Consider the following 27,978-nt stretch of genomic DNA (forward strand, 5'->3'; position numbering starts at 1 on the left):
TTCCAGACTTGTATAGATCACTGTAAATCTGGAATTGATTTTCTACCATCAGCCACTTGCCCATTAGCTGTCTAGCCATCTTGCTGATCACTACAGTCTTAGAACACTACAGCACATCTAGTCCATGCCAAACTATCAACCTTTCTAGTCCCATCAACCTGCTCCTGCACCATACCCCTCCCATCCAGATTTCTCTTAAATATTGAAATCAAACCTGCATCCACCACCTCTTGACCAATCTCCCTTGTGGGACCTTGTCAAAAGTCCATGTAGACAACATCCACTGCCTTGCCTTTATCCACTTTCCTGGTAATTTCCTTGAAAAAGATTGGTTAGACATGACCTGTCATACACAAAGCTGATCCTGAATTAGCCCTTGTCTTTCCAAACACTTGTATACCTGGTCCTTAGACTACCTTTCAATAACTTTCTCTATACTGATGTTAGGCTCTCTGGTGAATGATTTAGCCTTTCTTAAACAACAGAACAAAATTAGCTATCCTCTAATCCTCCAGCACCTCACCCAGGGTCCGAGGTAACACTTTGTCATGCCCTGGGGATTTATCCAACCTAATTTTCCACAAGACAGCAAACTAATCTGTTTTTTCTATAAACTCTCAATGTCTCCTAAGTAATTACAGATAAAAAAAACATTTAAGATCTCCCCCATCTCTTTTGGCTCCATGCAAAGATGACCACTCTGAACTTCCAAAGGACCAATTTTGTCCCTTCCTATCCCTTTACTCTTGACATATCTGTAGAATCTCTCGATATTCTCCTTCACCCTGTATGCTGGAGCAACCTCATGCCGCCTTTTAGCCCTCCTGATTACCTTCTTGAGTCTTTTCTTGCATTTTTTAGACTACTTAAATACCTCATTTGCTCCTTCCTGCCTATACCTGTTGTGCACCTCCATCTTATTCTTAACAAAGGCCTCAATATCTCTCAAAATCGAAGGTTTCGTAAATCTGACAGGAACATACAAACTACTCTCAAAGTTTCACTTTTGAAGGCCTCTCACTTTGCCAGAAAACAACCCGTCCCACTCCACACTTCCATATCCTTTCTGATACCACCAAAATTGGCCTTTCTCCAATTTAGAATTTTGGGATTCAGTGATGGTGATGCCACTGAACGTCAAGGGATGTTGGTTAGAACCTCTCTCGTTGGAAATGGTCATTGCCTGGCACTTGCTTGGCTTGAATATTACTTGCCACTTGTCAGCCCAAGCCTGGATATTGTCCAGGTCCTGCTGCATTTAGGAATGAACTGCTTCACTATCTGAAGAGTCACAAATGGTGCAAAACATTGTGCAATCATCTGCAAACATCCCTGCTTCTGACCTTATGATAGAAGGAAGGTCATTGATGAGGCAGTTGAAGATGGTTGGTCCTAGGACATTTCCCTGAGGAACTTCTGCAGTGTTGTCCTGAGGATGAGATGATTGACCTCTAACCACCACAACCATCTTCCTTTGTGTCAGGTATGATTCCAACCAGTGGAAGGTTCCCCCCCCCCTCCCCAATTCCCACTGGCTCCAATTTAGCTAGGGCACCTTGATGCCATACTCAGTCAAATGCTGTCTTGATGTTGAGGGCTATCACTCTCATCTCACCTCTAGTATTTAGCTCTTTGGTCCATTTTTGGACCAAAGAGATGATGAGGTCAGGAGCTCAGTGGCCTTGATGGAACCCAAACTGGGCATCTGCAAGCAGGTTATTGCCGAGTAGGTGCTGCATGGTAGCATGGTGGATGACCCCTTCCATTACTTTGCTGACAGAGTAGGCTGAGAAGGGCAGTAATTGGCTGGGTTGAACTTGTCCTGTTTCCAGTGTACAGGACATACCTGGGCAATTTCCCACATTGCCGGGTAGGTGCCAGTGTTGTAGCTATACTGAAACAGCTTGGCTAGTGGTGTGGCAAGTTCTGGAGCACAAGTCTTCAGGACTATTGCTGGGATTTTGTCCCATAGCCTTCGCAGTATCCAGTGCTTTCAGCCGTTCCTTGATATCACATGGAGGGAATCGGCTTGGCTGCACATTGACATCTGGGATGCTGGGGACTTCTGGAGGAGGCCAAGCTGCATCACCTATCTCTGTAGCTTACTTGACCACTGTCATACCACCATCAAGAACACTTACCGTGCCATCCCATGCCCATGCTTTGGATATGGCTGTACTTCTACTCCCAGCATATAGACAAATACTAAAGTCCACAACACCAATGGTGAGGACCAAGAAAGTATGGTCAAGTGAGGCAGAGGAGTGCTTATAGGACTGTTTTGAGTCAGTAGACTGGACTATATTCCCTCTATAGATGCTGCTGAGTTCCTCCCGCATTTTGTGTTATGTTGCTTTTTAAAAAAAGAACTTTTTTTTCCAATCACAGATATACCTGTCAGTTTAACTGTATATTTTTCCATTTCTGTCTCTACCTGTTTTCAAAGTAGTTTGACAACATTGGTCTGCTCCCTGCCAGTTATGCTGTCTGTTCTCTTCACCCAACTCCCATCTGTAATTTAACACACTCATTTACCCACTTTTCCACTTGTCATGAAAGACCTACAACATCATGTTTCCTTCTCCACTCACACTACTTCATCATGTGCGCTTCCAACATTTCCTAATTTTGACTTGTTTTAATTTCTCTGCTTTTTCAATATTCCCCACTATAAATTCAACTTTGTGTCTCATGTTTGTCCAGGTTAAAGCAGCTATATACAGGGGGAAAAAAAACAAAAATCAGACATGATCAGGAATTTGGTGGAGACGAACAATCTGATTTTCGGGACTATTGGATATTACTTTTCAATACTCCAACATAGTTTAATTCAATTTTCTAATGTTCCACAGTACTGTAGTATCTTTTCAGTGATCAGGTAAGCTCAAAAGAATCAGAGTCAGGTTTAATATCACCAGCATACATCATTCAATTTGTTAACTTTGCAACAGCAGTACAATGCAATACTTAATAACAGATATGAAAAACTGAATTACAGTAAATATATATATTAAATACTTCAATTAAATGCAAGAAAAAAGTAGTGAGGTACTGTTCATAGGTTCAATGTCCATTTCGAAATCAGTTGGCAGAGGGGAAGAAGCTGTACCTGAACCATTGTGTGTGTGCTTTCAGGCTTCTATACCTCCCTCCTGATGGTAGCAATGAGAAGCGAGCATGTCTTGGGTGGTGGGAGTACTTAATAATAGATGCCGCCTTTCTGACACATCACTCCTTGAAGATGTCCTGTATACTACGGAGGTTAATGCCCATGATGGAGCTAATTTTATAATTCTCTATAGCCTCTTTCGATCCTGTACAGTAGCCCTCCGATTCCAGCCAGTGATGCAGCAAGTAAGAATACTTTCCACAGTACATCTGTAGAAATATGCGAGTGTTTTTTGGCGACATTCCAAATCTCCTCAAACTCCTAATGAAATATAGCTGCTATCTTACCTTCTTTATAGCCGCATCGATATGTTGGGTCCAGGTTAAGTCCTCGAAGATACTGACACCGAAGAACTTGAAATTGCTCTGCCTGTCACAACCACAGATTTGGCAGCGCAGCAGATACGGCAATTGCGCTTGTGAATTTGCATGTGTCAGGTAATTATTATTTAATCGTGATAGTATTTAACTACATTCTTGTCATCGTAGTGCTTGTCAAGACTTGGACAGAGCACAGCAAAGCTTCGCTGCTGTTTTGCATTCCACCTAACCTGAGCCATTGAATTTTCAGAATCAACTGACTCTGAAGACCATCGGTATTCGTTTAATGTTTAGATATTCTTTTCAGCCACAGTGTAGGCTTCGTTTCCCTTTTGAGAGTTTTAGTTAACGGCCCTGTTTGGCCTAGAACCGTGGTGACCCCCTCACCACATCTGATCCCTCTATGAGTATATTCGCTCATTCTACCCTTTCTGAAGTCCACAATCAGTTATTTGGTCTTACTGACATTGAGTGCAAGGTTGTTGTTGCGACACTATTCAACTAGCTGGTATATCTTGGCGATTGTAGGGATGACTTGCAGCAGACTGAAAAGCTTGAGCATGTAGATATTAAGATAGAGAATATGCTGGAGCTTTTGGAAAGCATCAAGTTGGATAAATCACCGGGACCGGACAGGATGTACCCCAGGTTACTGTGGGAAGCGAGGGAGGAGATTGCTGAGCCTCTGGCAATGATCTTTGCGTCATCAATGAGGATGGGAGAGGTTCCGGAGGATTGGAGGGTTGCGGATGTTGTTCCCTTATTCAAGAAAGGGAGTAGAGATAGCCCAGGAAATTATAGGCCTGTGAGTCTTACTTCAGTGGTTGGTAAGTTGATGGAAAAGATCCTGAGAGGCAGGATTTATGAACATTTAGAGAGGCATAATATGATTAGGAATAGTCAGCATGGATTTGTCAAAGGCAGGTTCATGCCTTACGAGCCTGATTTTACTTTTTGAGGATGTGACTAAACACATCGATGAAGGTAGAGCCGTAGATGTGGTGTATATGGATTTTAGCAAGGCATTTGATAAGATACCCCATGCAAGGCTTATTGAGAAAGTAAGGAGACATGGGATCGAAGGGGACATTGCTTTGTGGATCCAGAACTGGCTTGCCCACAGAAGAAAAAGAGTGGTTGTAGACAGGTCATATTCTGCATGGAGGCTGGTGACCAGTGGTGTGCCTCAGGGATCTGTTCTGGGACCCCTACTCTTTGTGTTTTTTATAAATGACCTGGATGAGGAAGTGGAAGGATGGGTTAGTAAATTTGCTGATGACACAAAGGTTGCGGGTGTTGTGGATAGTGAGGGGGGCTATCAAAGGTTGCAACAGGACATTGCTAGAATGCAAAACTAGGTTGAGTACTGGCAGATGGAGTTCAACCCAGATAAGCGTGAGATGGTTCATTTTGGTAGGTCAGATAGTATGGCAGAATACAGCATTAATGGCCAGACTCTGGGCAGTGTGGAGGATCAGAGGGATCTTGGGGTCCGAATCCATAGGTCACTCAAAGCTGCTACGCAGGTTGACTCTGTAGTTAAGAAAGCATGAGTTGGCCCTCATCAATCATGGGATTAAGTTTAAGAGCCAAGAGGTAATGTCGCAGCTATATAGGACCCTGGTCAGACCCCACTTGGAGTACTGTGCTCAATTCTGGTCGCCTCACTACAGGAAGGACATGGAAATCATAGAAAGGGTGCACAGGAGATTTACAAGGATGTTGCCTGGATTGGGGAGCATGCCTTATGCGAATAGGTTGAGTGAACTTGGCCTTTTCTCTTTGGAGTGACAGAGGATGAGGGCTGACCTGATAGTTGGCTAGCACGAGAGGGCATAGTTTTAAAGTGCTTGGAAGTAGGTACAGAGGAGATGTCAGGGATAAGGTTTTTTTTTTACGCAGAGTGGTTAGTGCATGGAATGGGCTGCTGGCGATGGTGGTGGAGGCAGAAATGATAGGATCTCTTAAGAAAATCCTGGATGGCTACATGGAGCTTAGAAAAATAGAGGGCTATGGGTAAAGCCTAGGTCAGGGGTAGGCAACCTTAAGCACAAATGATTTTCTAGCATGCGGTACTCATTAATTTGAGGCAAAACATAACTAGGTATATTTGAATGGATAATTCCCATATTTCAAGTTTTTCATGGCATTTATCTGGCCCACCGTCCGCTCATTAATATGCGATCTGGCCCACAGAGGCAAGAAGGTCGCCGACCCCTGGCCTAGGTAGTTCTAAGGTAGGGACATGTTCAGCACAGCTTTGTGGGCCGAAGGGCCTGTATTGTGCTGTATGTTTTCTAAGTTCGATCTTAATGCTGTACGCCCTCTCATCACCATCTGAGATTCTGCCAACAATGAAGCATGAGCACTGGTGCTCCAGTGAGCATATGGGAGTGTGTGAACCTAGAACCCAGAGAACGAGAATGAAAGCGGGTTATCGGAGTTTATGCAGCAACCTACTGTGGGGCTGAAAGCCTAAACTTCCACTGCTGCCGAAGGGTCCTGGCCCGAAACGTCGAGTGTACTTTTTTTCATGGATGCTGAGTTCCTCCAGCATTTTGCGTGTGTCACTGACTTCCTTGGCCCGCACAAAAATAACGCCGCAGATGATCAGACAACCGCTCTCCAGCGCCCACCGGGCCCCGCCGCACACGCTACCATGCTGGAGGCGGGAACTGGCTGACCCGGAAGGAAATCGGTGACCGCTTGGCAGCAGCTCCGCCGCCGTTCATTCAGCCGGGTTGGGTACCCGGTACCGTCCAGCCGCGGGAGAGGCTAGCGCCCCGGCTCTGTCCGCGGAGGAGAGCTGTCAGTCATTCGTGGGGGCGGCCCTCTCCGCTCTGTTCCCCCACTCCTCCATCGCCAGCTTGACCGATCGATGGAAGGGGAACGTTATGGCGGTTGAATGTGACCATGGAGGCTGCAGGGAGCGGGAGCCTGGGAGCTGCGGATGCACACTCTCCCGGCGCGGCCTGGCCCGGTGCCGCTGAAGGATCCGCGCCGATGACGAGAAGCGATCGAGAAGCGGCCGTGGATGGAAGGAACGTGGGGTTTGTGCTTGTGCATGCAGGTAAGCGTTGACCATGCAAGGCCGTCAACCCACTGCCAGTGGTCGCCAGGCGCCCCGACAACTTGCGGCTGAGCGATGCCTCCGTCCAGTCGCTGTGAATGCTCTCGCCGTGCAAATGCGTACCGTCATTTTTCCTCCCAGGTTGACATTGTTTTCAGGCCGGTTGACAGCGCGGACCAACCTCCAGTGTCGCTGCTCACGATTAAGGGTGGCGTCTCCTCTGACTTACCTCTCTCCCTCTGTTTTATTTGCTCACCTCCACTCTTTGCCTTTACCTTCTATTGCTCCTGTTTCTAAGTTATTCCTCCACTTTTTTATTGATTCCGTCCTAGTATTATGAGTTCCAGAGCATGTCATCAAAACATCCTGAACTTCAGAAATGCTTATAAACTCTTGAAGCTGAAATAAACAATTTAAAGTCAAACTTGAAAGTATTAAAGCAAAATAATAATGCAGTCTAAATCGTAGAATCCATTTCCAGTAGAACCCCGGAATTTAACAATGTGTGAGCAGGGTCCAAGTGATTATTTTTCTAGGCAAAACTGGACTGGTTCCCCAATTAGTTTTTCACAAGGGCCAAATTATGTCAAACATGCCAAGCCAAGGGCCAAAACGTCCAGGGTTTTTTCATTGCACTAGTAAGTTGTTTTATGGGCAGATGTTGTTGTTGCTGCTATTACCATTATTATTATTAGTAGTAGTAGTAATAATAATTTAGGCCTGGGATTCTCAAAGCCTGTGTTGTGGTCATACAAGAAAAAAATGCACTCTTGAAACAAAGTAAGTCCAAAACCAACCATTTAATTATGACTCTAGCAATCACAACTGTCAGCTGTCACATTGAGAACTCATCTGGGACTTTAAATACATACACACACCACACACACACACCACACACACACACACACACACACACACACACACACACAATCAGATGTTCCCATTTCCAAGACCTCCATCTGAAGAGTTGCCTCATCTATGGAAGGCACCAGCCTTTTGGCCTCTGCAGTCCACTGGCCGTCAGCCGAAACAGAGAACGGCTGTCTCAGCAAGAGGAGGATGTCACCTGAGAGTTTAGGGGAGCTTTCAAATCGTTCCCTGAAGTTTTCTGCCAGGCTCGTCACAAAATCCTTCATCACTGGATCCTCCCGCATTTTGTTCTTCTCGCAATGATTCCGTAGACGTGGAAAGTGCAACTTTCTCCCATGAATGTGTCTCTCCAAAAGGTTCAGCTTTGACTGGAAAGCTTCAATTACCTCGTACGTGCCGCTGTCTAGTCAAGGACCGTAGAGAGCGTGCAGTAGGTCGCGCGCTGTACTGGGGCATAGGTTAATTGTATGGTGTGGGATGAGGTTAAAATAAATCAGAGCAGTGCGCGCTTTATTTACATGTTATGACAGGTGTGTTCACATAAGTGCCAATGGGTCGGTGTGGTCCAGACACTAGGTTCTCGTGGTCCGGACCTGGCCTGTGATCCACCCGTTGGGGTTATCTGGCATAGGTGAATAGGTGGGGATTTTGCCTTATGAGTTTGCAGTAGCCGCTGACACTAATGTTTCAGGAAGTCTACATTTAAGTGCAGAATTTGTGGCTGTTTAAATGGTCTAACATCAGTCGTTTTGATCAGAACCATTGGCAAGGTTCATTATGGTCTGGCATGTTGGAATTCATTTATCTAGCTTTGACATCATATACTTAATTTAATAAGCTAAGTGAAAAAAATGTGCATTGCCTCAATTTCACGAGTTTGGTGGGGCTGGAGATTGTCTTCCCTGGACTTAAGCAGCGAAGGAAACCGGGGGTTTCAAATTATATTGTAGAATTGTTTGACAAAAATATAGTAGTATCTAATATGGCTTTGAAATTGTCTAGAATATATAGGCAGTCTTCCGTTATGTAAATGTTTTGTTTTTAAAAAAATTGTTGTTGCAAAACAACAAATTTCACATCATAATCAAGAGAAAATTTGCAGATGCTGGAAATCCAAGCAACACATACAAAATGCTGGAGGAACTCGGCAGGCTAGGCAGCATCTGTTGAAAAGAGTACAGTCAACGTTTCAGGCCCAGACTCTTCAGCAGGACTGCAGAAGAGAAGATGAGAGGTAGAGTTAAAAGGGAGGGGAGGAGGGAGAAACACAAGGTGATAGGTGAAACCGGGAGGGGTAGAGATGAAGTAAAGAGCTGGGAAGTTGATTGGTGAAAGAGATACAGGACTGAAGAAGGGGGTAATCTAACAGGAGAGGACAGAAGGTCATGAAAGAAAGAAAAGGGGGGAAGAGCACAAGAGGGAGGCGATGGGCAGGCAAGGAGATATGGTGAGAGAGGGAAAAGGGGATGCGGAATGGTGAGGGGGGTTCATTACTGGAGGTTTGAGAAAACGATGTTCATGCCATCAGGTTGGAGGCTACCCAGACAGAATATAAAGGTGTAGTTCCTCCGACCTGAGTGTGGCCTTATCACGACAGGAGAGGAGGCTGTGAATTGACAAATTGAATGGCAATGGGAATTGGAATTAAAATGGGTGGCCACTGGGAGATCCCTCTTTTACTAGTGGACGGACCAAGGTACTCAGCGAAGCGGTCTCGTAATCTACATCAGGTCTCACTGATATACAGGAGGCTATGCCAGGACCATCAGACAGAGTATATGACCCCAACAGACTCACAGGTGAAGTGTCGCCTCACCTGGAAGGACTGTTTGGGGCCCTGAATGGTAGTGAGAGAGGAGATATAGGGGCAGGGGTAGCACTTACATTCCAAGTTAGTGATAAGTTTGATTCTAAATTATCTGAGCCATTTTTTTCCTATGTCAGAAAGGAGTGATTTCATTGAGGGTCAATTAACATGAATTGTATTTATTGTGTGTACAATTTTACAGAATCAGAATGTCCTATGTCAGTGGCTAGTTTAGACAGCCTTAAAGCGTCAATGGATGTTATATAGCTTTTTAGGAGTGGAAATAAAAGGGATGGCCTTATCAGTTTCCAAAGCAAACCTTCAAATGGCCAATCATAAATACAAGGAAGTCTGCAGTTGCTGGAAATCCAAGGCAACACACAGAAAATACTGGAGGACTCAGCAGGTCAGGCAGCATCTATGGAAATAAATAAACAGTTGATGTTGCGAGCGGAGACTCTTCTTCAGGACTGAGAAGGAAGGGGGAATAAACCAGAATAAAAAGGTGGGTGGAGGGGAAGAAAGCTAGCTGGAAGGTGAAGCCAGGTGGGTGGGTAAGGTCAAGGGCTGAAGAAGAAGGAATCTGATAAGAGAGGAGGGAAGGAAGAGGGGACCTAGGGGAAAGTGATAGGCAGGTGAGAAGAGGTAAAAGGTCACACAGGGGAGGGGGGAATTTTTTTTTTAGCAGATGTGCTTGCCTGCTGTGAACTAGCAATTGTGTTCTTAACAGTGACTGATTACTGTGGGTAGGTTGCATGTAAACTATATTTTAATGGCTTGTCTTTTGAATTAACTAGCTGTTACTTTTATTGCGTAATGCCTGAAGATGTTTGCATTTCCATAACTAACTTTCCTATTTTGAAAAATCCTTTAAAATATTTATGAGGGATTTTGCTTTATGTTAGATTTCTGTAAATCAGGTCTTCAGGGACCCAGGAGTCCCTGTAATTCAATTATACCCAATATCATCATGGGGAAAAATACATTTTACACATATGACATTAATATGTAACGCTTAACTTTTTTTTAATGTTTTGGAGGTGTCCCATCATAGAGAAGCTTAAGTTTATTCAGAACTAAAATATGCATAGTTAATTGTATTGTACTACTAATTTTATTACATGAACAATATCTCGTGAACCCACTGTGACAAATGGACACCATCTGTACAATTGGATGTTGTATTGTCTCTTTCCACAGGAACTGTTGCACATTAGGCTTTGAGCTTACTGTACTTGGAGTGACTCTCCTTGTGAATCCTATACACCTTTGTTCTTGTGCCATTTATCTGGAAAAGTGCTAGCATGTGCACTCTGCTCCTTTGCAGATGAATGATACTGAGCTGAAGCACAGCTGATCGGAGCTATAAGGGTTTGTGCCCTTTGCCAATGTAGGCAAATCTGAGAAAGCTTTAGCCCACAGAATAGTCATATGATTACAGTATTTGTGAGTAACGAGTTCTGCTCTTCACCTATTCACTCTACGTTTCATTAGTCAGGGTTGATCTCTAGTTTAAAGTCCTTCTGTTGAAAAGCATAGAGTCACTGAGTTGTACAATACAGAAATGAGCCCTCCAGATTAGCAGGTACATGCTGACCTTTTTGCCTTTCTACACTTATCCCATTTGGCTGCATTTGGACAGTATCTTTCTATTCCTTGTCTATTTGGATGTCTGTCCTAATGACATGTAAACCTAATAATTGTACCTGACTCCATCATTCCCTCTGATAGCAGATTCAGTCACTTCTGTGTGTGTGGGGTTGGGGTGGGGGAGGAGGAGAACAGACATACCACAGAGACCTCTAAATCTTGAACTTCTCACCTTAAAGCTATGTCCTCATGTTTATAATGCCTCTACCAAAGGGAAAAAGGTTTTGATTATCTACAGTACACTATGTACTGTCTCTCATAACCTTGTATACCTCTTTCAGGTCACTTCTCAATCACCAGAGAAAGCAAGCCCAGCTTGTCCAATCTCTCCCCGTAACTCATCCTCCAATCCAGCAACATCCTAGTGTACCTCTTGTCTTTTCTCTCCAGCACAACAACATTCTTTTTATCATGTGGCAACCGAGATTACAGAGAACATTCCAAATGGATCCCAATCAATGTTTTGTAAATTTGGACCATAACATTCCAACTCTTATACTCTATGCCCCAAGCTATGAAAACAAGCATGCCTTATGACTTTGCACCATATTCATTTGGTGTCACTTTTGGAAATCTATTGATGAGGATCCCAAGTTGCTCTGTGCTCATGAAGACACATCTCTTAGTGCCTTACCATTTACTGTATACGTACTTTATGCCCAATCATTACATTGCACCTTGTTGGGATTAAGTTCTGTATGCCAAAGCTCCATTCTGCTTTCTCTCTGATGTATATCCTGTTTCACCCTTGCACAGCCTTCTACCAATCTTCATGTCATTTTCAGAATTACTAATCATTCCTCTTGTATTCATATCTAAGTCATTGTATGATACAGTGTATCATAACAATTGTCTCAATACTGATCCTTGTGATACGGCATTAGCCATAGAATTCTAGTCAGAAAACCATCCTTCCTATCGCTGAACCAATTTTGGAGCCAACCTACCAGCTTGCCTTGGATCCCAATGACCTTAACAGCCAGTGATGGGGGACCCTGTCAGATGCCTTACTAAAGTCCATGTAGACAACATCTATCTACTTGCCTTGATCAATCTTCTTGGTTATCTCAAAAGAACTCAAATTCATGAGAAAGGATTTCCTCCTCAAAAAGAACTGCTGACTCTCCCTAATCTATCCTTCTAGTCTTCTGGAATAGTTGGTGCAGAACTCTGTCAGGATCCCAGCAGTTGCCTTGTTTCCTGTGGCATTCTTGTATCGATCTCATCCAGCCTTGGAGGCTTATCCATTGATGATCTTTTGAGTAGATATAGAGATGTCTACTCTCTTTTATATTAAAAAAAAAGTCTCCATCTCTTCTGGAAGTGCTAATATGGGAATAGTTTCTTGGGAATTAGTTTTTTTTGCACCTTATGAAAGTAAGTGCTTTGCGTGCTAGAGTCAAGATGGATGGAGAATGCAGATACAATAGTAGTCTGCTAATTCATACAGTATCTAAGATAGATATTTTTATCTAAAAACAATGATTATGAAAATGAATCCCAAATGTCCTAATTTGCTTTGTAACCCTAGAAGGAAGAGGCCAGTTTTCATTTCAGCTAGAACTAGCAAAAGTATAGCATAGATCTGGTCTTCGCAAAGTAGTATTATACTGGGTAATGACCATTAAGGTGTTTCTTGGAACACGTTTCCTTGTCAAAGAATGCTTAGCAAACCAGTTTTTATTTACACTTTGATGTCTGGCAAAGTGTGTTATGCAATTTGTTACATTTATTTATTTGTTATGCCAACTACAAATGTCAACTTTCATTCTCTTATGCAGTCTGAATAATATAATTATCCTAAATACCAATTACTTACTTAAAATGTGATTATTTTAGGAGCAGGTTATCATTCTGAATCAAAAGCCAAGGAGTATAAGCAAGTTTGCAAGAAAGCTTGCCAAAAGGTAGGACTATTTGCTGTTTGTTGGATTATAATAAAAAATTAAAATTATTGAGAATCTTGTGTACTAATATATTAGTTTATTATGAATTGAAAATTTTCACAACATGCTGAAAACGTAGTTCAACATTGAAATTACTTTGAATATTTAAAGGTATTTCAACCAGAAGCTGTTTATGTTTTAGGCAATAGAGAAGCTGCAAACCGGTGCCCTTGCTGTTGATGTAGTGGCAGCAGCCCTTATTGAATTAGAGGTAAGAATATGAGCAGATAACATTGCTCGTAATTCATATTTTTAGCTCTCCAGTGTTCCTCTCACAATTCTTAAAGTGGAAGAAAGGATCTTGTATTCTATTAGTGTTTATTATGATGAAAAAAAATGTTGGAAAGTCTTCTACAGGTTATGTGCAGTGAAAAAAGGAAAAAAGAGAGGCAACCCTTTCAAATGGAGATCCTTTTGATCATTACAAAGAATAATTTGTTTTTATAAAAATGCACTACCTTTGTCATTTCAGCTGTTAATTAGAGTTGCAAATTTAGCTTTGGTTTTATCACGTTTCTTTATGTTAGGCTTCTATGCTAAATCATAGTCAGTGTCATAATGCTTGTTGAACTCTGGTCTGGAATTTGGTTTCATTGATTTCCATTTTAGAAAAGGAAGTGTATATGCATATGTGACTTGTTCATTTAGAATATAAAACAGAGAACAAATTCCTGCCTAAGATATCCCAGTTTTTTCTAGTTAATTTCATGAACTTTAGTTTCTTGACTTGGAATTATGATTCAGACTGATGAATGGACAGGATATTGGGTAGCATTGAGATGATATTCATTGTTAAATCATTTAGCATGAGGTAATGGAATTATTAACTGTCTGCTGACAAATTAATTTGGATAGTTCCTGGCCAGTTCTAAGATGAATCCGTAATCTTGGAAAGTACACCTGGCTATTTAAAGCAATAAGAAAAATGCTGAAATTGTCGCCTTTTGGAAAAGTATAGAGAAAATTGCAACTGATATTGGACCATGCTGTATATGACCATGTTCTTCATATTGACATTTAGAATGTGCTCTAATTTTTACCATCCCACTGTACAAACACAAAAATCTACTCTGTTAATGAAAGGTAATAAGTTGAAGCAGCCAAATTAAAACCTTTTGAATGTGACCATCATACCTATCTATAGCAATCCCAAACACAAGAAATCCTGCAAATGATCAGGCAGCATCTATGGAAATGAATAAACAGTCAATGTTTCAGGCTGAGAGCCTTAATCAGGACTGGAAAGGAAGGGAGAAGAAGCCAGAATAAGAAGGTGGGAAGAAGGGAAGGAGTAGCCGCTAGAAAGTGATGGGTGGAGTGAGGTGGGTGAGGGAAGGGGGATGACGTAAGAAGCTGGGAGGTAACAAGTGGAAAAGGTAAAGGGCTGGAGAAGAAATTTGATAGGAGGGAAGAGTTGATCATAGGAGAAGGGGCACCAGGAAGAGGTGATAGGCAAGTGAGGAGAAGAGAAGGAGTGGGGGGGGGTGCAGAGTGGGGAATTGAAGAAGGGGTGAAATTACTGGAGGAAATTTTAGAATTCAGTGTTCATGACATTAAATTGGAGGCCACCCAGACGGACTATGAGGTGTTGCTTCTTCAACCTAAGAGTGATCTCATTGTGGCAGCAGAGGAGGCTGGGAACCAACATGTTGGAATGGGGGTGAGATTGGAGTTAAAATGGTTGGCCTCCAGGAAATTCTACTGCTTACGGATGTAGTGTCGGTGCTCAACAAAGTGGTCCCCCAATCTATGTTGGCTCTCACCGATGCAGAGGAGGCTATATTGGGAACACTGGATGCTGTAGATGACCCCAACGGATTCGCAGGTGAAGTGTTGCCTCACTGGAAGGACTGTTTGGGCCCTGAATGGAGGTGAGGGAGGAGGTGAATGGCAGAGATAAGTGCCAAGAGGGAGATTAGTGAGGAAGGACGAATAGTGAAGGGAATCATGGAGGAACTAATCTATGGAAAGCAGAGAGTGGAGGGCCTTTAAAGATGTGTTTGGTGGTAGGGTCTCGTTGAAGATGCCGGATGTTGCTGAGAATGATTTGCTGGATGTGGAGGATATCCAGGAAATGGAGGAGATGTGGATGAGAGCAGCATCAATGGTGGAGAAAGGGAAAACCCATTCTTTGAAGAAAGAGGAAATCTCTGATGTCCTGGAAAGGAAAACTTCCTCCTGGGAATAGAGGTGGCAGGAACAAAGGAACTGAGAAAAAGGAATGGCAATGGGTGGGTGAGAAGCAATGTAGTCAAGATAGCTGTGGGAGTTGGTAGGTTTATAAAAGATATCAGTTCGCAGTTTGTCTCCAGACATGGAGACAGAGAGAGATCAAGAAAAAGAGCGATGACGGAAATGGACCAAGTGAATTTAAGGGCAGGGTGGAAGTTGGAGGCAAAGTTGATGAAATTGACGAGATTTGCATGGGTGCATAAAGCAGCACCAATGCAGTCATCGATGTAACGAAGAAATGGTTGGAGAACGTTACCAGGGAAGGCTTGGAACTTGGATTATTCCACACAGCCAACAAAAAAGCAGACATAGCTGGGACTCATGTGAGTGCCCAAGGCTACCCTTGAGTTGGGAGAAAGTGAGAGGAGCCAAAAGAGAAATTGAGTGTGAGGACCAGTTCTACCAGACCATGGAGGGGAACTGGTTGGGTCTGTCATCAATGAAGAAGTGGGGAGCTTTAAGGCTTCTTGATGGGTGATAGAAGTGTTTGGAACTGGACATCCATGGTGAAAATGAAGTGATCGGGGCCAGGGAATTGAAAATTGTTGAGGAGATGAAGAGCATTGGAAGTGTCACAGATGTAAGTGAGAAGGGACTGAACCAAAGGGGATAAAATGGAGTCGAGGTATGTGGACACGTGTTCAGTGGGGCAGGAGCAGGCAGAAACAATGGACCTACCTGGCCAGTCAGGTTTGTGGATCTTCGGTAGGAGTAGAAATGAGTAGTGCGGGGTAAGGGAACTATGAGGTTGGTGGGAGTGGATGGGAGATCTTCAGAGTTGGTGAGGTTGGTGATGGTGTCAGAGACAATGTCCTGTTGGTTCTGAGTTGGGGTTCTTTTCGAGTGGTAAGTAAGATGAGGCGTCTTAAGATTTGTTGCCCGCCCTCAGCAAGGTAGACGTCAGTCCACCAGACTACAACAGCACTTCATTTCTCTGCAGGCTTGATGTTGAGGTTGGGATTGGTGTGGAGAGAGAAGAAGGGACTGTGCTCAAAGGGGGTAAAGTTTGAAGAGAGAGGAGTGCTGAAGGCAAGATGGCTGATGTTGGCAATTAGAGATGAAAAGATCCAGAGCAGGCAGAAAACCAGAGCAAGGTGTCCAAGAAGAGGAGGAGGGTTGGATATGGGAGAAGGAGAGTCATCAGTGCTGAGTGGGGAATCCTTGCCAAGGAAGTGGTCTTGGACACTGAGGTGATGGAAGAAGAGCTCGGAATTGTGATGGGCGAAGGGGACAAAGGTAAGGTCCCCACTGAGCATTCCACCTCAGAGAGGAGAAGGTTGGAGAGATTAGTGGACATGGCAGGATTAAAGCTGGGATCGGAGGGGGAAGAGATTTGGTCAGAGGAGAGGGGAGGGTTGGGATGTTCAGGGAATGTAAGTAGGAGGAAGGTGGAAGCTCTGAGGATCCAAGAGGTGACAGTGGAGCCCGAGAGACCTGGGGTTGGGGAGTAGTGGGAGGGGAAGGGGAACCAGGTTCCCAGTGGCAGTGTGGACAGTCTCGGCCTGGAAGTAGAGGCAGCTCAAGTTGGCACTGGAGCCAGAGCTGTAAGCTGCGTAATTTGCAAATAGCAATCCCATTTGCCTATGTTAATTCAATATTCCTCTTTACCCTGCCCATTCTGATACCTGTCCAGAGGCCTTTTTAAGTGTGTTTAGTGTACTTGCCTTTACCATCTCTAGTTTCAGACGTCCCTAATATCGGAAACAAACACTGGCTATTTACCCTATTATATGTCTCAAAATTTTATATGAAGGATGGTAACAGGGTTAAGCTCCCACTAAATACTTCCAATGGCATGTGCCTCAAATAGCCTCTGACAACCAACCCAGCTCCTGGCCTTCACCACTGGCTTAGCTACTAAGCTTGACGGATCCGTTTCTACTGACAGGAGAAGGGGCAAAGGTGGGTTACTGGCACCAGTCACTTTGGCAGATGGGGCTTGTCAGCAATGGTTGGCAGCTCATCTGGGAGAAGGAAAACTCTGATCTCAAACTCACTGCCTTGCAGCTATACCCATTCATAGGGAAAGCTTTGGGAGTAAGCCCTAAGGGAAAAATCCAGAGCTGAAATGCCAAAGATGGTCATCCATTGAGTTCAATGCTGACTGGCAACTCCTGCGATGCTGCTGGTACCAAACTCTGCCGTTCCTTTGAGTTCATCAGATGCCTGGAGGGGGGAGCTTGCTACATCGGCAACAGCTTGCTCTCTATATTGTACTGCCCAGACTGGTGTATCTGGACAGCTAGGATGCAATATCCACGGTCAACCCTAATCGATGGAGGCCTCTCAACAACAAAATTATATATACGTCTGTCATATTATCTCTCGGTCTGCTTCGCATCAGGTAAAACAAACAGTCTCTCTAATCTCACCTGATAACTTAAGCCCTCCGATCCTTGTGAATCTTTTCTGTACCCTCCCTAACTTAATCATGTTCATTCTATAGTCTGTTGAACAGAACTGAACATAATACTCCCAAGTGCAGCCCAAACAACATTTTGTACAACTTTAACATGACATCTCAACTTTCATACTCAGTGCCTTGGTTGATAAAGATATGCATGCTAGATCCCTTTCTCATCACTCTGTAAGCAGCCCCTCCATCCAACTTTTCTTATTTTGTTCCTTGTTCAACTGTCCTTTCCTATCAGATTCCATCATCTGCAGCCCTTTGTTGCCTCCACATCATCTCTCTGCTTCTATTGCTATTTTCACTCTTTTCCTCCTCCTTATGCCTAAAACATTTCCTCACCTTGATCGACCTGTCCAATTGGCAGCTCCTGCTCTACCCCTTCCCCATCACCTCCTTATAACCGGCTATCTTTCAAATCAAATGTAAGTTCTCAACCCAAAATGCTAACTATTTCCCTCCATAGATTCTGCCAGACCTGCTGATTTCCTTCAGCAGTTTGATTTCTTTTGCTACAGAATCCACCACCTGCTTTTTCTTTTGTCTCCAAGATTCTGAAGGGTGGTGACTGTGCAAATATGTTCATGACACTTCTCACACTCTGAATTTTTTCAATGATTTTAAGTTCTCTGGCCCCCACCATTTTATTTTCACCATGGATGTCCAGTTCCTATATACCTCCATCCCCCATCAGGAAGGTCTCAAAGCTGTGCGCTTCTTTTTGGATTCCAGACCTAACCAGTTCCCCTCTACCACCACTCTCCTCCGTCTAGTGGAATTAGACCTTATCCTTAATAATTTCTCCTTTGGCTCCTCCCACTTCCTCCAAACTAAAGGTGTAGCCATGGGCACCCGTATGGGTCCCAGCTATGCCTGCCTTTTTGTTGGCTTTGTGGAACAATCCATGTTCCCAGCCTGTACTGGTATCCGTCCCCCACTTTTCCTTCACTACATCGATGACTGCATTGGCGCCGCTTCCTGCGCGCATGCTGAGCTCGTTGACTTCATTATCTTTGCCTCCAACTTTCACCTTGCCCTCAAATTTACCTGATCCATTTCCAACACCTCCCTCCCCTCTCTTGATCTTTCTGTCTCTATCTCTGGAGACAGCTTATCTACTGATGTCTACTATAAGCCTACGGACTCTCACAGCTACCTGGACTATTCCTCTTCCCACCCTATCTCTTGCAAAAATGGCATCCCCTTCTCGCAATTCCTCCATCTCCGCCGCATCTGCTCTCAGGACAAGATATTTCCTCTGACAGAAATATTTCAAATGTCATTAGAAACGGGAATGCTGCCGGAGGATTGGCGTATTGCTCATGTAGTTCCATTGTTTAAAACGGGTTCTAAGAGTAAACCTGGCAATTATCGGCCTGTGAGTTTGACCTCAGTGGTGGGTAAATTGATGGAAAGTATTCTTAGAGAAGGTATATATAATTTTCTGGACAGACAGGGTCTGATTAGGAACAGTCAACATGGATTTGTACGTGGAAGGTCATGTTTGACAAATCTTATTGAATTTTTTGATAAGGTTACTAAGAAAGTTGATGAGGGTAAAGCAGTGGATGTTGTCTATATGGACTTCAGTAAGGCCTTCGACAGAGTTCCACATGGAAGGTTAGTTAGGAAGGTTCAATCATTAGACATTAATATGGAAGTAGTAAAATGGATTCAGCAGTGGCTAGATGGGAAACGACAGAGAGTAGTGGTGGATAACTGTGTGTCAGATTGGAGGACGGTGTGTAACGGTGTACCTCAGGGATCTGTACTGGGTCTAATGTTGTTTGTCATATATATTAATGATCTGGATGATGGGGTGGTAAATTGGATTAGTAAGTATGCAGATGATACTAAGATAGGTGGTGTTGTGGATGATGTGGTAGGTTTTCAAAACTTGCAGAGAGATTTAGGACAGTTAGAAAAGAGGGCTAAAAGATGGCAGATGGAGTTTAATGCTGAAAAATGTGAGGTGCTACATTTTGGTAGAACTAATCAAAATAGGACATACATGGTAAATGGTAGGGCATTAAAGAATGCTTTAGAACAGAGGGATCTAGGAATAATGGTGCATAGTTCCCTGAAGATGGAATCTCATGTGGATAGGGTGGTGAAGAAAGCTTTTGGTTTGCTGGCCTTTATTAATCAGAGCATTGAGTATAGGAGTTGGGATGTAATGTTGAATTTGTATAAGGCATTGGTAAGGCCAAATCTGGAGTATTGTGTACAGTTTTGGTCACTGAATTATACGAAAGGTGACAATAAAATTGAGAGAGTACAGAGGAGGTTTACTAAAATGTTGCCAGGGTTTCATCTCCTAAGTTACAGAGAAAGGTTGAACAAGTTAGGTCTTTATTCTTTGCAGCGTAGAAGGTTGAGAGAAGACTTAATAGAGGTGTTTAAAATTATGAGGGGGATTGGTAGAGTTGACGTGGTTAGACTTTTTCCATTGAGAGTGGGGAAGATTCAAACAAGAGGGTATGGATTGAGAATTAGAGGACAAAAGTTTAGGGGTAACATGAGGGGGAATTTCTTTACTCAGAGAGTGGTAGCTGTGTGGATTGAGCTTCCAGCAGAAGTGGTTGAGGCAGGTTCTATGTTGTCATTTGAAGTTAAATTGGATAGATATATGGACAGGAAAGGAATGGAGGGTTATGGGCTGAGTGCAGGTCAGTGGGAATAGGATAGGGTAAGAGTTTGGCACGGACTAGAAGGGCCGAGGTGGCCTGTTTCCGTGCTGTAATTGTTATATGGTTATATGAGGCTTTTCATTCCAGGATGAAGGAGATGCCTTCCTTTTTTAAAGAAAGGGGCTTCCCTTCCTCTACCATCAACTCTGCTCTCAAATGCATCTCTCCCATCTGCTCTCACCCCCTCCTTCCGCCACCCCAGTAGGAATAGGGTTCCCCTTGTCCTCACCTACCACCCCACCAGTCTCCGGGTCCAACATATAATTCTCCGTAACTTCCGCCACCTCCAATGGGATCCCACCACCAAGCACATCTTTCCCTCCCCCCCCCCACTTCTGCTTTCTGCAGGGATTGCTCCCTACGTGACTCCCTTGTCTATTTGTTTCCACCAATCTCCCTCTTGGCACATACTTTATACCTTAAACCTTATTGTCGCCAAGCAATTGATACTAGAATGTACAATCATCATAGCGATATTTGAATCTGCGCTTCCCGCTCCCTGGATTACAAATTGATAGTAAATATTAATAATTTACATTATAAATCATAAATAGAAAATAGAAAAATGGAAAGTAAGGTAGTGCAAAAAAACTGAGAGGCAGGTCCGGATATTTGGAGGGTACGGCCCAGATCCGGGTAAGGATCCGTTCAGCAGTCTTATCACAGTTGGAAAGAAGCTGTTCCCAAATCTGGCCGTACGAGTCTTCAAGCTCCTGAGCCTTCTCCCGGAGGGAAGAGGGACGAAAAGTGTGTTGGCTGGGTAGGTTGTGTCCTTGGTTATCCTGGCAGCACTGCTCCGACAGTGTGCGGTGTAAAGTGAGTCCAAGGACGGAAGATTGGGTTGTGTGATGTGCTGCGCCGTGTTCACGATCTTCTGCAGCTTCTTCCAGTCTTGGACAGGACAACTTCCATACCAGGTTGTGATGCACCCTAGAAGAATGCTTTCTACAGTGCATCTATAAAAATTAGTGAGGGTTTTTGGGGACAGGCCAAATTCTTTAGTTTTCTCAGGAAGTAATGGTGCTGGTGGGCCTTCTTGGCAGTGGACTCTGCTTGGTTGGACCAAGTCAGATCATTTGTGATATTGACCCCGAGGAACTTAAAACTTTTGACCTGCTCCACTTGCGCACCACCGATGTAAATTGGGTTGTGCGGTCCGCTACTCCTTCCGAAGTCAACAACCAATTCCTTTGTCTTACTGACGTTGATGGATGGATTATTGTCTTTACAGCATGCCACCAGGTTCTTAATTTCCTCTCTGTACTCAAACTCATCATTACCGGAGATACGGCCTACAATTGTTGTGTCATCAGCAAACTTATATACTGAGTTCGATGGAAACTTGGCTACACAATCATTGATGTGTAATAATGCAAGCATAATAACACATGCCCTTACACTTCCTCCCTCACCACCATTCAGGGCCCCCGACAGTCCTTCCAGGTGAGGCGATACTTCACCTGTGAGTCGGCTGGTGTGATATACTGTGTCCAGTGCTCCCGGTGTGGCCTTCTATATATTGGCGAGACCCGACGCAGACTGGGAGACCATTTCGCTAAACACCTACGCTCTGTCCACCAGAGAAAGCAGGATCTCGCAGTGGCCACGCATTTTAATTTCACGTCCCATTCCCATTCTGATATCTCCATCCGTGGCCTCCTCTACTGTCAAGATGAAGCCACACTCACGTTGGAGGAACAATACCTTATATTCCATCTGGGTAGCCTCCAACCTGATGGCATGAACATTGATTTCTCTAACTTCCGTTAATGCCCCTCCTCCCTTTCTTACCCCATCTCTTCTTTCTTTCTTTCTTTCTTTATTCCCCCCACTTCTTTCTCTCTTTTTTTCTCTCTCTGTCCCTCTCACTATAACTCCTTGCCCATCCTCTGGGCTCCCCTCCCCCTTTCTTTCTCCCTAGGCCTCCCGTCCCATGATCCTCTCCCTTCTCCAGCCTCATATCCCTTTTGCCAATCAACTTTCCAGCTCTTAGCTCCATCCCTCCCCTCCTGTCTTCTATCATTTTGGATCTCCCACTTTCAAATCTCTTACTGTCTCTTCTTTCAGTTAGTCCTGATGAAGGGTCTCGGCCCAAAACGCCGACTGTACCCCTTCTTTTGGTGCTGCCTGGCCTGCTGCGTTCACCAGCATTTTGTGTGTGTTGCTTGAATTTCCAGCATCTGCAGATTTCCTTGTGTTTGTGGCTGCAAATATAGATACTAGCTTCATAGTACTCTCAGTGGCCACTTTATTAGGTACACTTATACACCTGCTCGTTAATGCAAATATCTGATCAACCAATCATGTGGCAGAAACTCGGTGCCTAAAAGCATGCAGACATGGTCAACAGGTTCAGGTGTTGTTCAGACCAAACATCAGAATGGAGAAGATATGCGATCTAAGTGACTTTGACCATGGAATGGTTGTCGGTGCCAGGCAGTGTGGTTTGAGTATCTCAGAAACTACAGATCACCTGGGATTTTCATGCACAGCAGTCTCTATAGGGTTTATAGGGATTGGTGCGGGAAAACAAAAAAAATCCAGTGAGTGGCAGTTCTTTGGGTGAAAACACCTTGTTATGGAGAAAGGTCAGAGGAGAATGGCCAGACTGGTTCAAGCTAACAGGAAGGTGACAGTAACTCGATAACCACACGTTACAACAGTGGTTTGCAGAGCATTCCTGAGCGCTCAGCATGTTGAACCTTGAAGTGGATGGGCTACAGCAGCAAAAGACCACAAACATACACTCAGTGGCTACTTTTATTAGCTACAGGAGGTACATTATTATGTGATATTACAATATGCTCTGATAGTTTGCCTGGAGGTAAGTTTAGAGCAAGAAATGTAGTTCCGAAATATAGAATCGACCATTTAAGTTTTGTTTTAAATTCTCAAAGTCTCGGGGTCACTGACATGGCCAACATTTATTGGCCGTGGGGTTATAGTAGTTATGGTTGCCATGCTGTAGGAAGGATGTGATTCAACTAGGGAGGGTGTAGAAAAGATTCACTGGAAAGTTCCATGAACTGGAGGGATTCAGTTATAAGGAGAGATTGAATAGCTTGGGAACATTTTCCACAGAGATGAAGGAGGCTGAATCGTGACCTTTATAAGGACTTTTAAAATTAGTTGGGGTAGTCTTTTTGCCAAGAAAGGATACTTGAAAATTGAAAGATGTAGGTTTAAGGTGAGAGAATAAGGTTTAAACGGGATCTGAGGGGGAAGTTTTTCACACAATAGGTGGTGGTATGTAGAATGAGCTGCCCGAAGAAGTGCAATTACAATGTTAAAAAGACATTTGGGCAGGTACAAGGATAGGAAAGGTTTAGAGGCATGGGTCAAACAATGACAGATGGCTAATATAAGCATCTTAGTCCGTGTGGACAAGTTATGCTGATGGTCCCGTTTCCATGCTGCCTAATTCCCTGAACCTAATAAGGGAGTGGTGTGTCACCTTACTAAATGCTGCAGAGTTTTGGTATGAGTACTCCCGCTATCCCGTTAGATGGACATTTCCAGGATTTAGATCAAGCAACTAAAAAGGATTGTCAATATATTTGCACGTTAGGTTGACATCTGACTTGGAGGTTGAGGTAAAGATGAATTCCTTCCTTTGGAAAGGTATGTATCTCCGGAATTATTGCTGAAGAAGGCTGTCATTGAATATATTCTGGGCTGCAATGGTTTTTTGAACAAAGGAAATTGAGGATTATGAGACAAAAGCAATGCTGGAAGTACTTAGCTGATGAAGCCACATAGATTTAAGCTATAGAGAGTGGGTGTTGTGGAGAACGCATGATATGTTCGTTATACGATACAGACCAAATTTGTTAAAGTAACAATTATGTTTAAGATAAAATTGGCATAAATTGTACAGAAATCAGATGAAACACAGGAAATAGATACAAACTGCAACCGTATCTTCAGCGGGGTGGGGAAAGGGCATAGTATGTGGCGGGGTGGGGTGATTGGCTTACCTGAAATTGTAAACTCGTAACATGTTTTGATGGTGGTAATTGAAACTTATTGGAAGATGATGTGCTTTAGTTGAGCTTCTGCCAGGCATCATTGGAGTAATGTAGGAAGCTAAAAACATAGGGGTCACAGTGGGATGGAGAATTAACATGCTAAGTGAATGGATGTTCAGCATTGTCTGTGTGGCTTGAAAGGAGGTGTTCTGTAGAGTGATTATTTGGTCTGTGTTTAATTCTTCCACTGCACAAGATACTGCGTTGTGAATACTAGATGCAGTACACCTAAGTTGATAGAAATGAAGTACTGCTTCACCTGTGTTGCATAGGAAAAGTGCTGCGAGGTAAGCAGTAATGAACTGGACAGGAAAATGGAGACAAGTGCTAGATGACACATAATCTTTTTGAGTGGAGGAGCAGGCTTATTCATGAGGTGCTTCTGTTCTTGTGTGGAAGATTTCAGTAATAATAAATTGTGAGGGAAGTACTCTTTCCCAAAGTTTTATTTCAGATCTTCTGAATTGTTGGTCTATAAAATGAGAGAATGGGGAAATAATTTATTTCTTCTTTAGTATGTGTAATTACATCAAATTTTGCATCTCTAGGACTCTCCCTTCACTAATGCAGGAATGGGTTCCAATTTAAATCTCTCAGGAGATATAGAATGTGATGCCAGTACAATGGATGGAAAATCTTTGAATTTTGGAGCTGTTGGAGCACTCAGGGGTATGTACATTTTGATTTTGAAAAAACAACCAGATAGATTAAAGAACTAAATGTGATGTAGTACCTATCATATTATATTTCCTTTATTGTCTTTGAATGCTGGAAAAGTTTGATTATTGAACAGATTTAATTCAGCTGGTAGCATCTATATATTTGATGCTATATGTTTTAAGAAGTATTTGATAGAATAGTACTAGATGAAAGGAAGCCAGTTGACCTCCCATGTTTTTACCAATATTTCAGTTAAATGTGTAATTAGTTCCAGTCATCTGCCCTTTTTCTATTGCTAACTAAATGTTTTCCTTTCAAGTATTTATGTAGTTGAGTGTTTCTACCATTTCAGACAGTGCATTCTGATTGCAACCCAACATAATTCATATTTCGGTGTCACCATAGATCTCTTGCCTCTGTTTACTTAATCATTCTGGATCAGTGATTATCAATCAATAATTATTTTATCAAACCTATCTGTGGTTTTTGACGCTTCTACTGAATATCCTTCTCATCTCTGCTTTAAGAATTATAACATAACCTTTTTAACCTCTCCGTATACTTTCTCATCCGTAGTATTGTTCGATTAAAATATAAAATGCCATGTTGCTAGAAATATAAATCATAAACAGAAGATGTTGGCAATAATTGTCTTTATTCATTTTTCTATTATCACAGCTAGGTTTGTTGGGCAGTGTAGAAGTGTAGGTCAGGTGGATATTGTTGGGCTAAGGTCTATCGGATGATTTTAGTCATTTGCTTTGACCATTTTTCATGATAAGTTTTTAAGTGTATCTATGTGATACTAAATTCATATTGCAGATGATGGCACGATTCATTAATGTACTTCCTATAGATTGAAGTAGTCCAGTCTTAATTTTCCCACCATGGTAGCACAGCCATTGTGGAATGAGTTAGTTCAATGGCTGCAGTTTTCAGTCTTCTTCAATCGAAAATTTAAAGTGATTAAATGATAAACATTCATACATGTGCTAAGTATACTTGTTTTATGTGGAAAGTTTATTATGATTGATTCTTCATAAGAAATTGCAGAAAATTGAATTAAAGGGCAAATGTATCTTTTTTTCTGATTTCTATGAACGTTTCTTGTTTTTTTTAGAATTATGAACACAAAATGGTTCATGATAAGGATCATGGGCCATTTATCTTAAGTTTTGAATTCATGGAAAAAATTGCATTCTGATGGTGAAGTCAATGTCAGTGGACTTTTCAATGGTTAATGAGTTTTGAATTGATGAAGTTAATTAACTGACAATTCCTTAAGGGGAAAAAAGTCTAGGGAAAATCTTGCAGCTTTCAGAGAACGTCCAGTTACACCAAGAAAAATTTATGATAAAGAGTTGGCAATGGGGCAGTTAAACTTCAACCTTAAAAAGAAATTATCTTAATAATCTTTCACTTTCTTTCTTCACCCCATCACCCAAATATGGTATTCATTTCTGTTATGAAACATTTGAAAGAAACCTAGTTGGCTTTTGAAATTTCTGATGCTTCTGATGAACTACTTAAAATAACACACAACAATAATGTAATAAAATTTGCTTGGATGAAATTTGATTCAGATCCTGTTTGTATTTGTACAAATACAGAGTACACAGTTGCCAGCAGTGTCATGATTTTCAACCACAAGTGAATCTGATCATGCATCAGATGGCCAAGTCATGATTTAATCACCCTGATTTGTAAATATTAGAAAAACAGTACACCACAGCTGGTAACCATGTGTTTTATTTGTTTTTTTGGAGGGTGGAGAACATTTTTTAAAATAGCATTGCCCTACTCACTGAGACATTACATCAAACTTCATTTTATGTTGTCCATAGAGCAAAGAATCAAATTTTAATTTTGTAAAATGATTGAATTTGAATATTGGTAGATTTAGAACCATTTATTATTAATACCATTAAATCCTTCAACCTTTGTACTAATATCATTTAATAATTAAATTGTTCTAATATTTTGATCAGGACAAGACCATTCAGTTGACAGTTTGAAATTACTTCCAAACATTGCATAGCATTATTTTCTTGTAACCCTATCTTACCATTTGAACAGAAAATCATCCAATCACTTTAATACTGCCATTATTTACAGTCCTGCCCTATTATAAATGTTGCCACTTTATTTTGTTTTTAGTTTGCTACAATAATTTAAAGATGTCACATAATTAAATCAAAGCAGAGGAGCAGTTAGGATCAAAATACTAATGGTACTGTTTTGACTTATGCAAGCCATACAAATTTTTTCATTTTTGAATTAGTATACCTCAAGGCTGAGCAGTCAATCAGTTGTCAGACCAATATCAATAAATTTGCACTGATGGGTCTCATCTGAAACGGCGATCTCCACATTTCCACCAACAGATTTTTGCTCCAGTTTAAGACATCTATAGTCTTTTGTGTCTTTTCAGTATGCTACTTGGTCAATTAACAATACCCAATTAACAATTGTCATGAGCAAATTTAGTTGTTTCTGGAATTCTGCTTCATTCAAATTGATACCATCATAAAAGTATAGGTGAGCATTTTAAATGAGTAGGAAGAATTGAACCTTAGTCTAACCTTCATTCTGTGGTAGCAGGCCTATGCTCCTTTTATCTGTTATCCTGTATATAACTTGGTACATTCTCTGTAAGTACTTGCAATTTTTAAAAAATATATATTTTTTTAAGGTTTTAAAACAGCTGTGGAAACAAAATGAGAGTTAATCTTAACATTTTCTTGGAAAACAGTTCAGCAGGATTTTCACTTTTTAGTCATGGAATTAGTGGAATCTTGAGTTAATTCTCAATCCATTGATAACATTTCTAAGGGGAATTGAAAAGGACACCACAAGAGGAAAAATTTTCCAGAGGTACTTTATAAATGTATGTTCCAAAATTCTATATTGACAAGTATTTTTTGTAATAGAAGAAGAATGGATCTGGCTAAGATATAAAATACTGTATTAAATTTTTTGTGAGGTCAACTGCATTAAAAATATTCAATTTCCCTTTTAGGGATCAAGAATCCAATCTTAGTTGCAAATAAACTGTTAAATGAAGCACAGAAGGGGAAGCTCTCTGCTGGCAGAATTCCTCCTTGGTAAATTTTCCCCCATTATTGT

At 42.2% G+C, this 27,978-nt stretch overlaps 1 protein-coding gene across 6 annotated transcripts in view; it reads left to right on the forward strand.

Annotated features, from left to right (window-relative positions):
* Positions 1-6,187: 6,187 nt before the first annotated feature.
* Positions 6,188-27,978, forward strand: part of tasp1 (taspase, threonine aspartase, 1) — a 137,601-nt gene continuing 115,810 nt past the window's right edge. For 4 of the 6 annotated variants that reach the window (XM_072265475.1, XM_072265476.1, XM_072265478.1 and 1 more), the window contains exons 1-5: positions 6,188-6,559; positions 12,726-12,793; positions 12,975-13,043; positions 24,741-24,861; positions 27,872-27,956. In XM_072265475.1, coding sequence (XP_072121576.1) covers positions 6,403-6,559; positions 12,726-12,793; positions 12,975-13,043; positions 24,741-24,861; positions 27,872-27,956 — 500 coding nt within the window. In that variant the 5' untranslated portion in view covers positions 6,188-6,402. The remainder of the gene's footprint in view (positions 6,560-12,725; positions 12,794-12,974; positions 13,044-24,740; positions 24,862-27,871; positions 27,957-27,978) is intronic. The other 2 variants (XM_072265477.1, XM_072265480.1) reach the window with 2 other exon arrangements.

This window comes from Mobula birostris, chromosome 8 (genome assembly GCF_030028105.1).
Source record: "Mobula birostris isolate sMobBir1 chromosome 8, sMobBir1.hap1, whole genome shotgun sequence".
NCBI lineage: Eukaryota > Metazoa > Chordata > Chondrichthyes > Myliobatiformes > Myliobatidae > Mobula > Mobula birostris.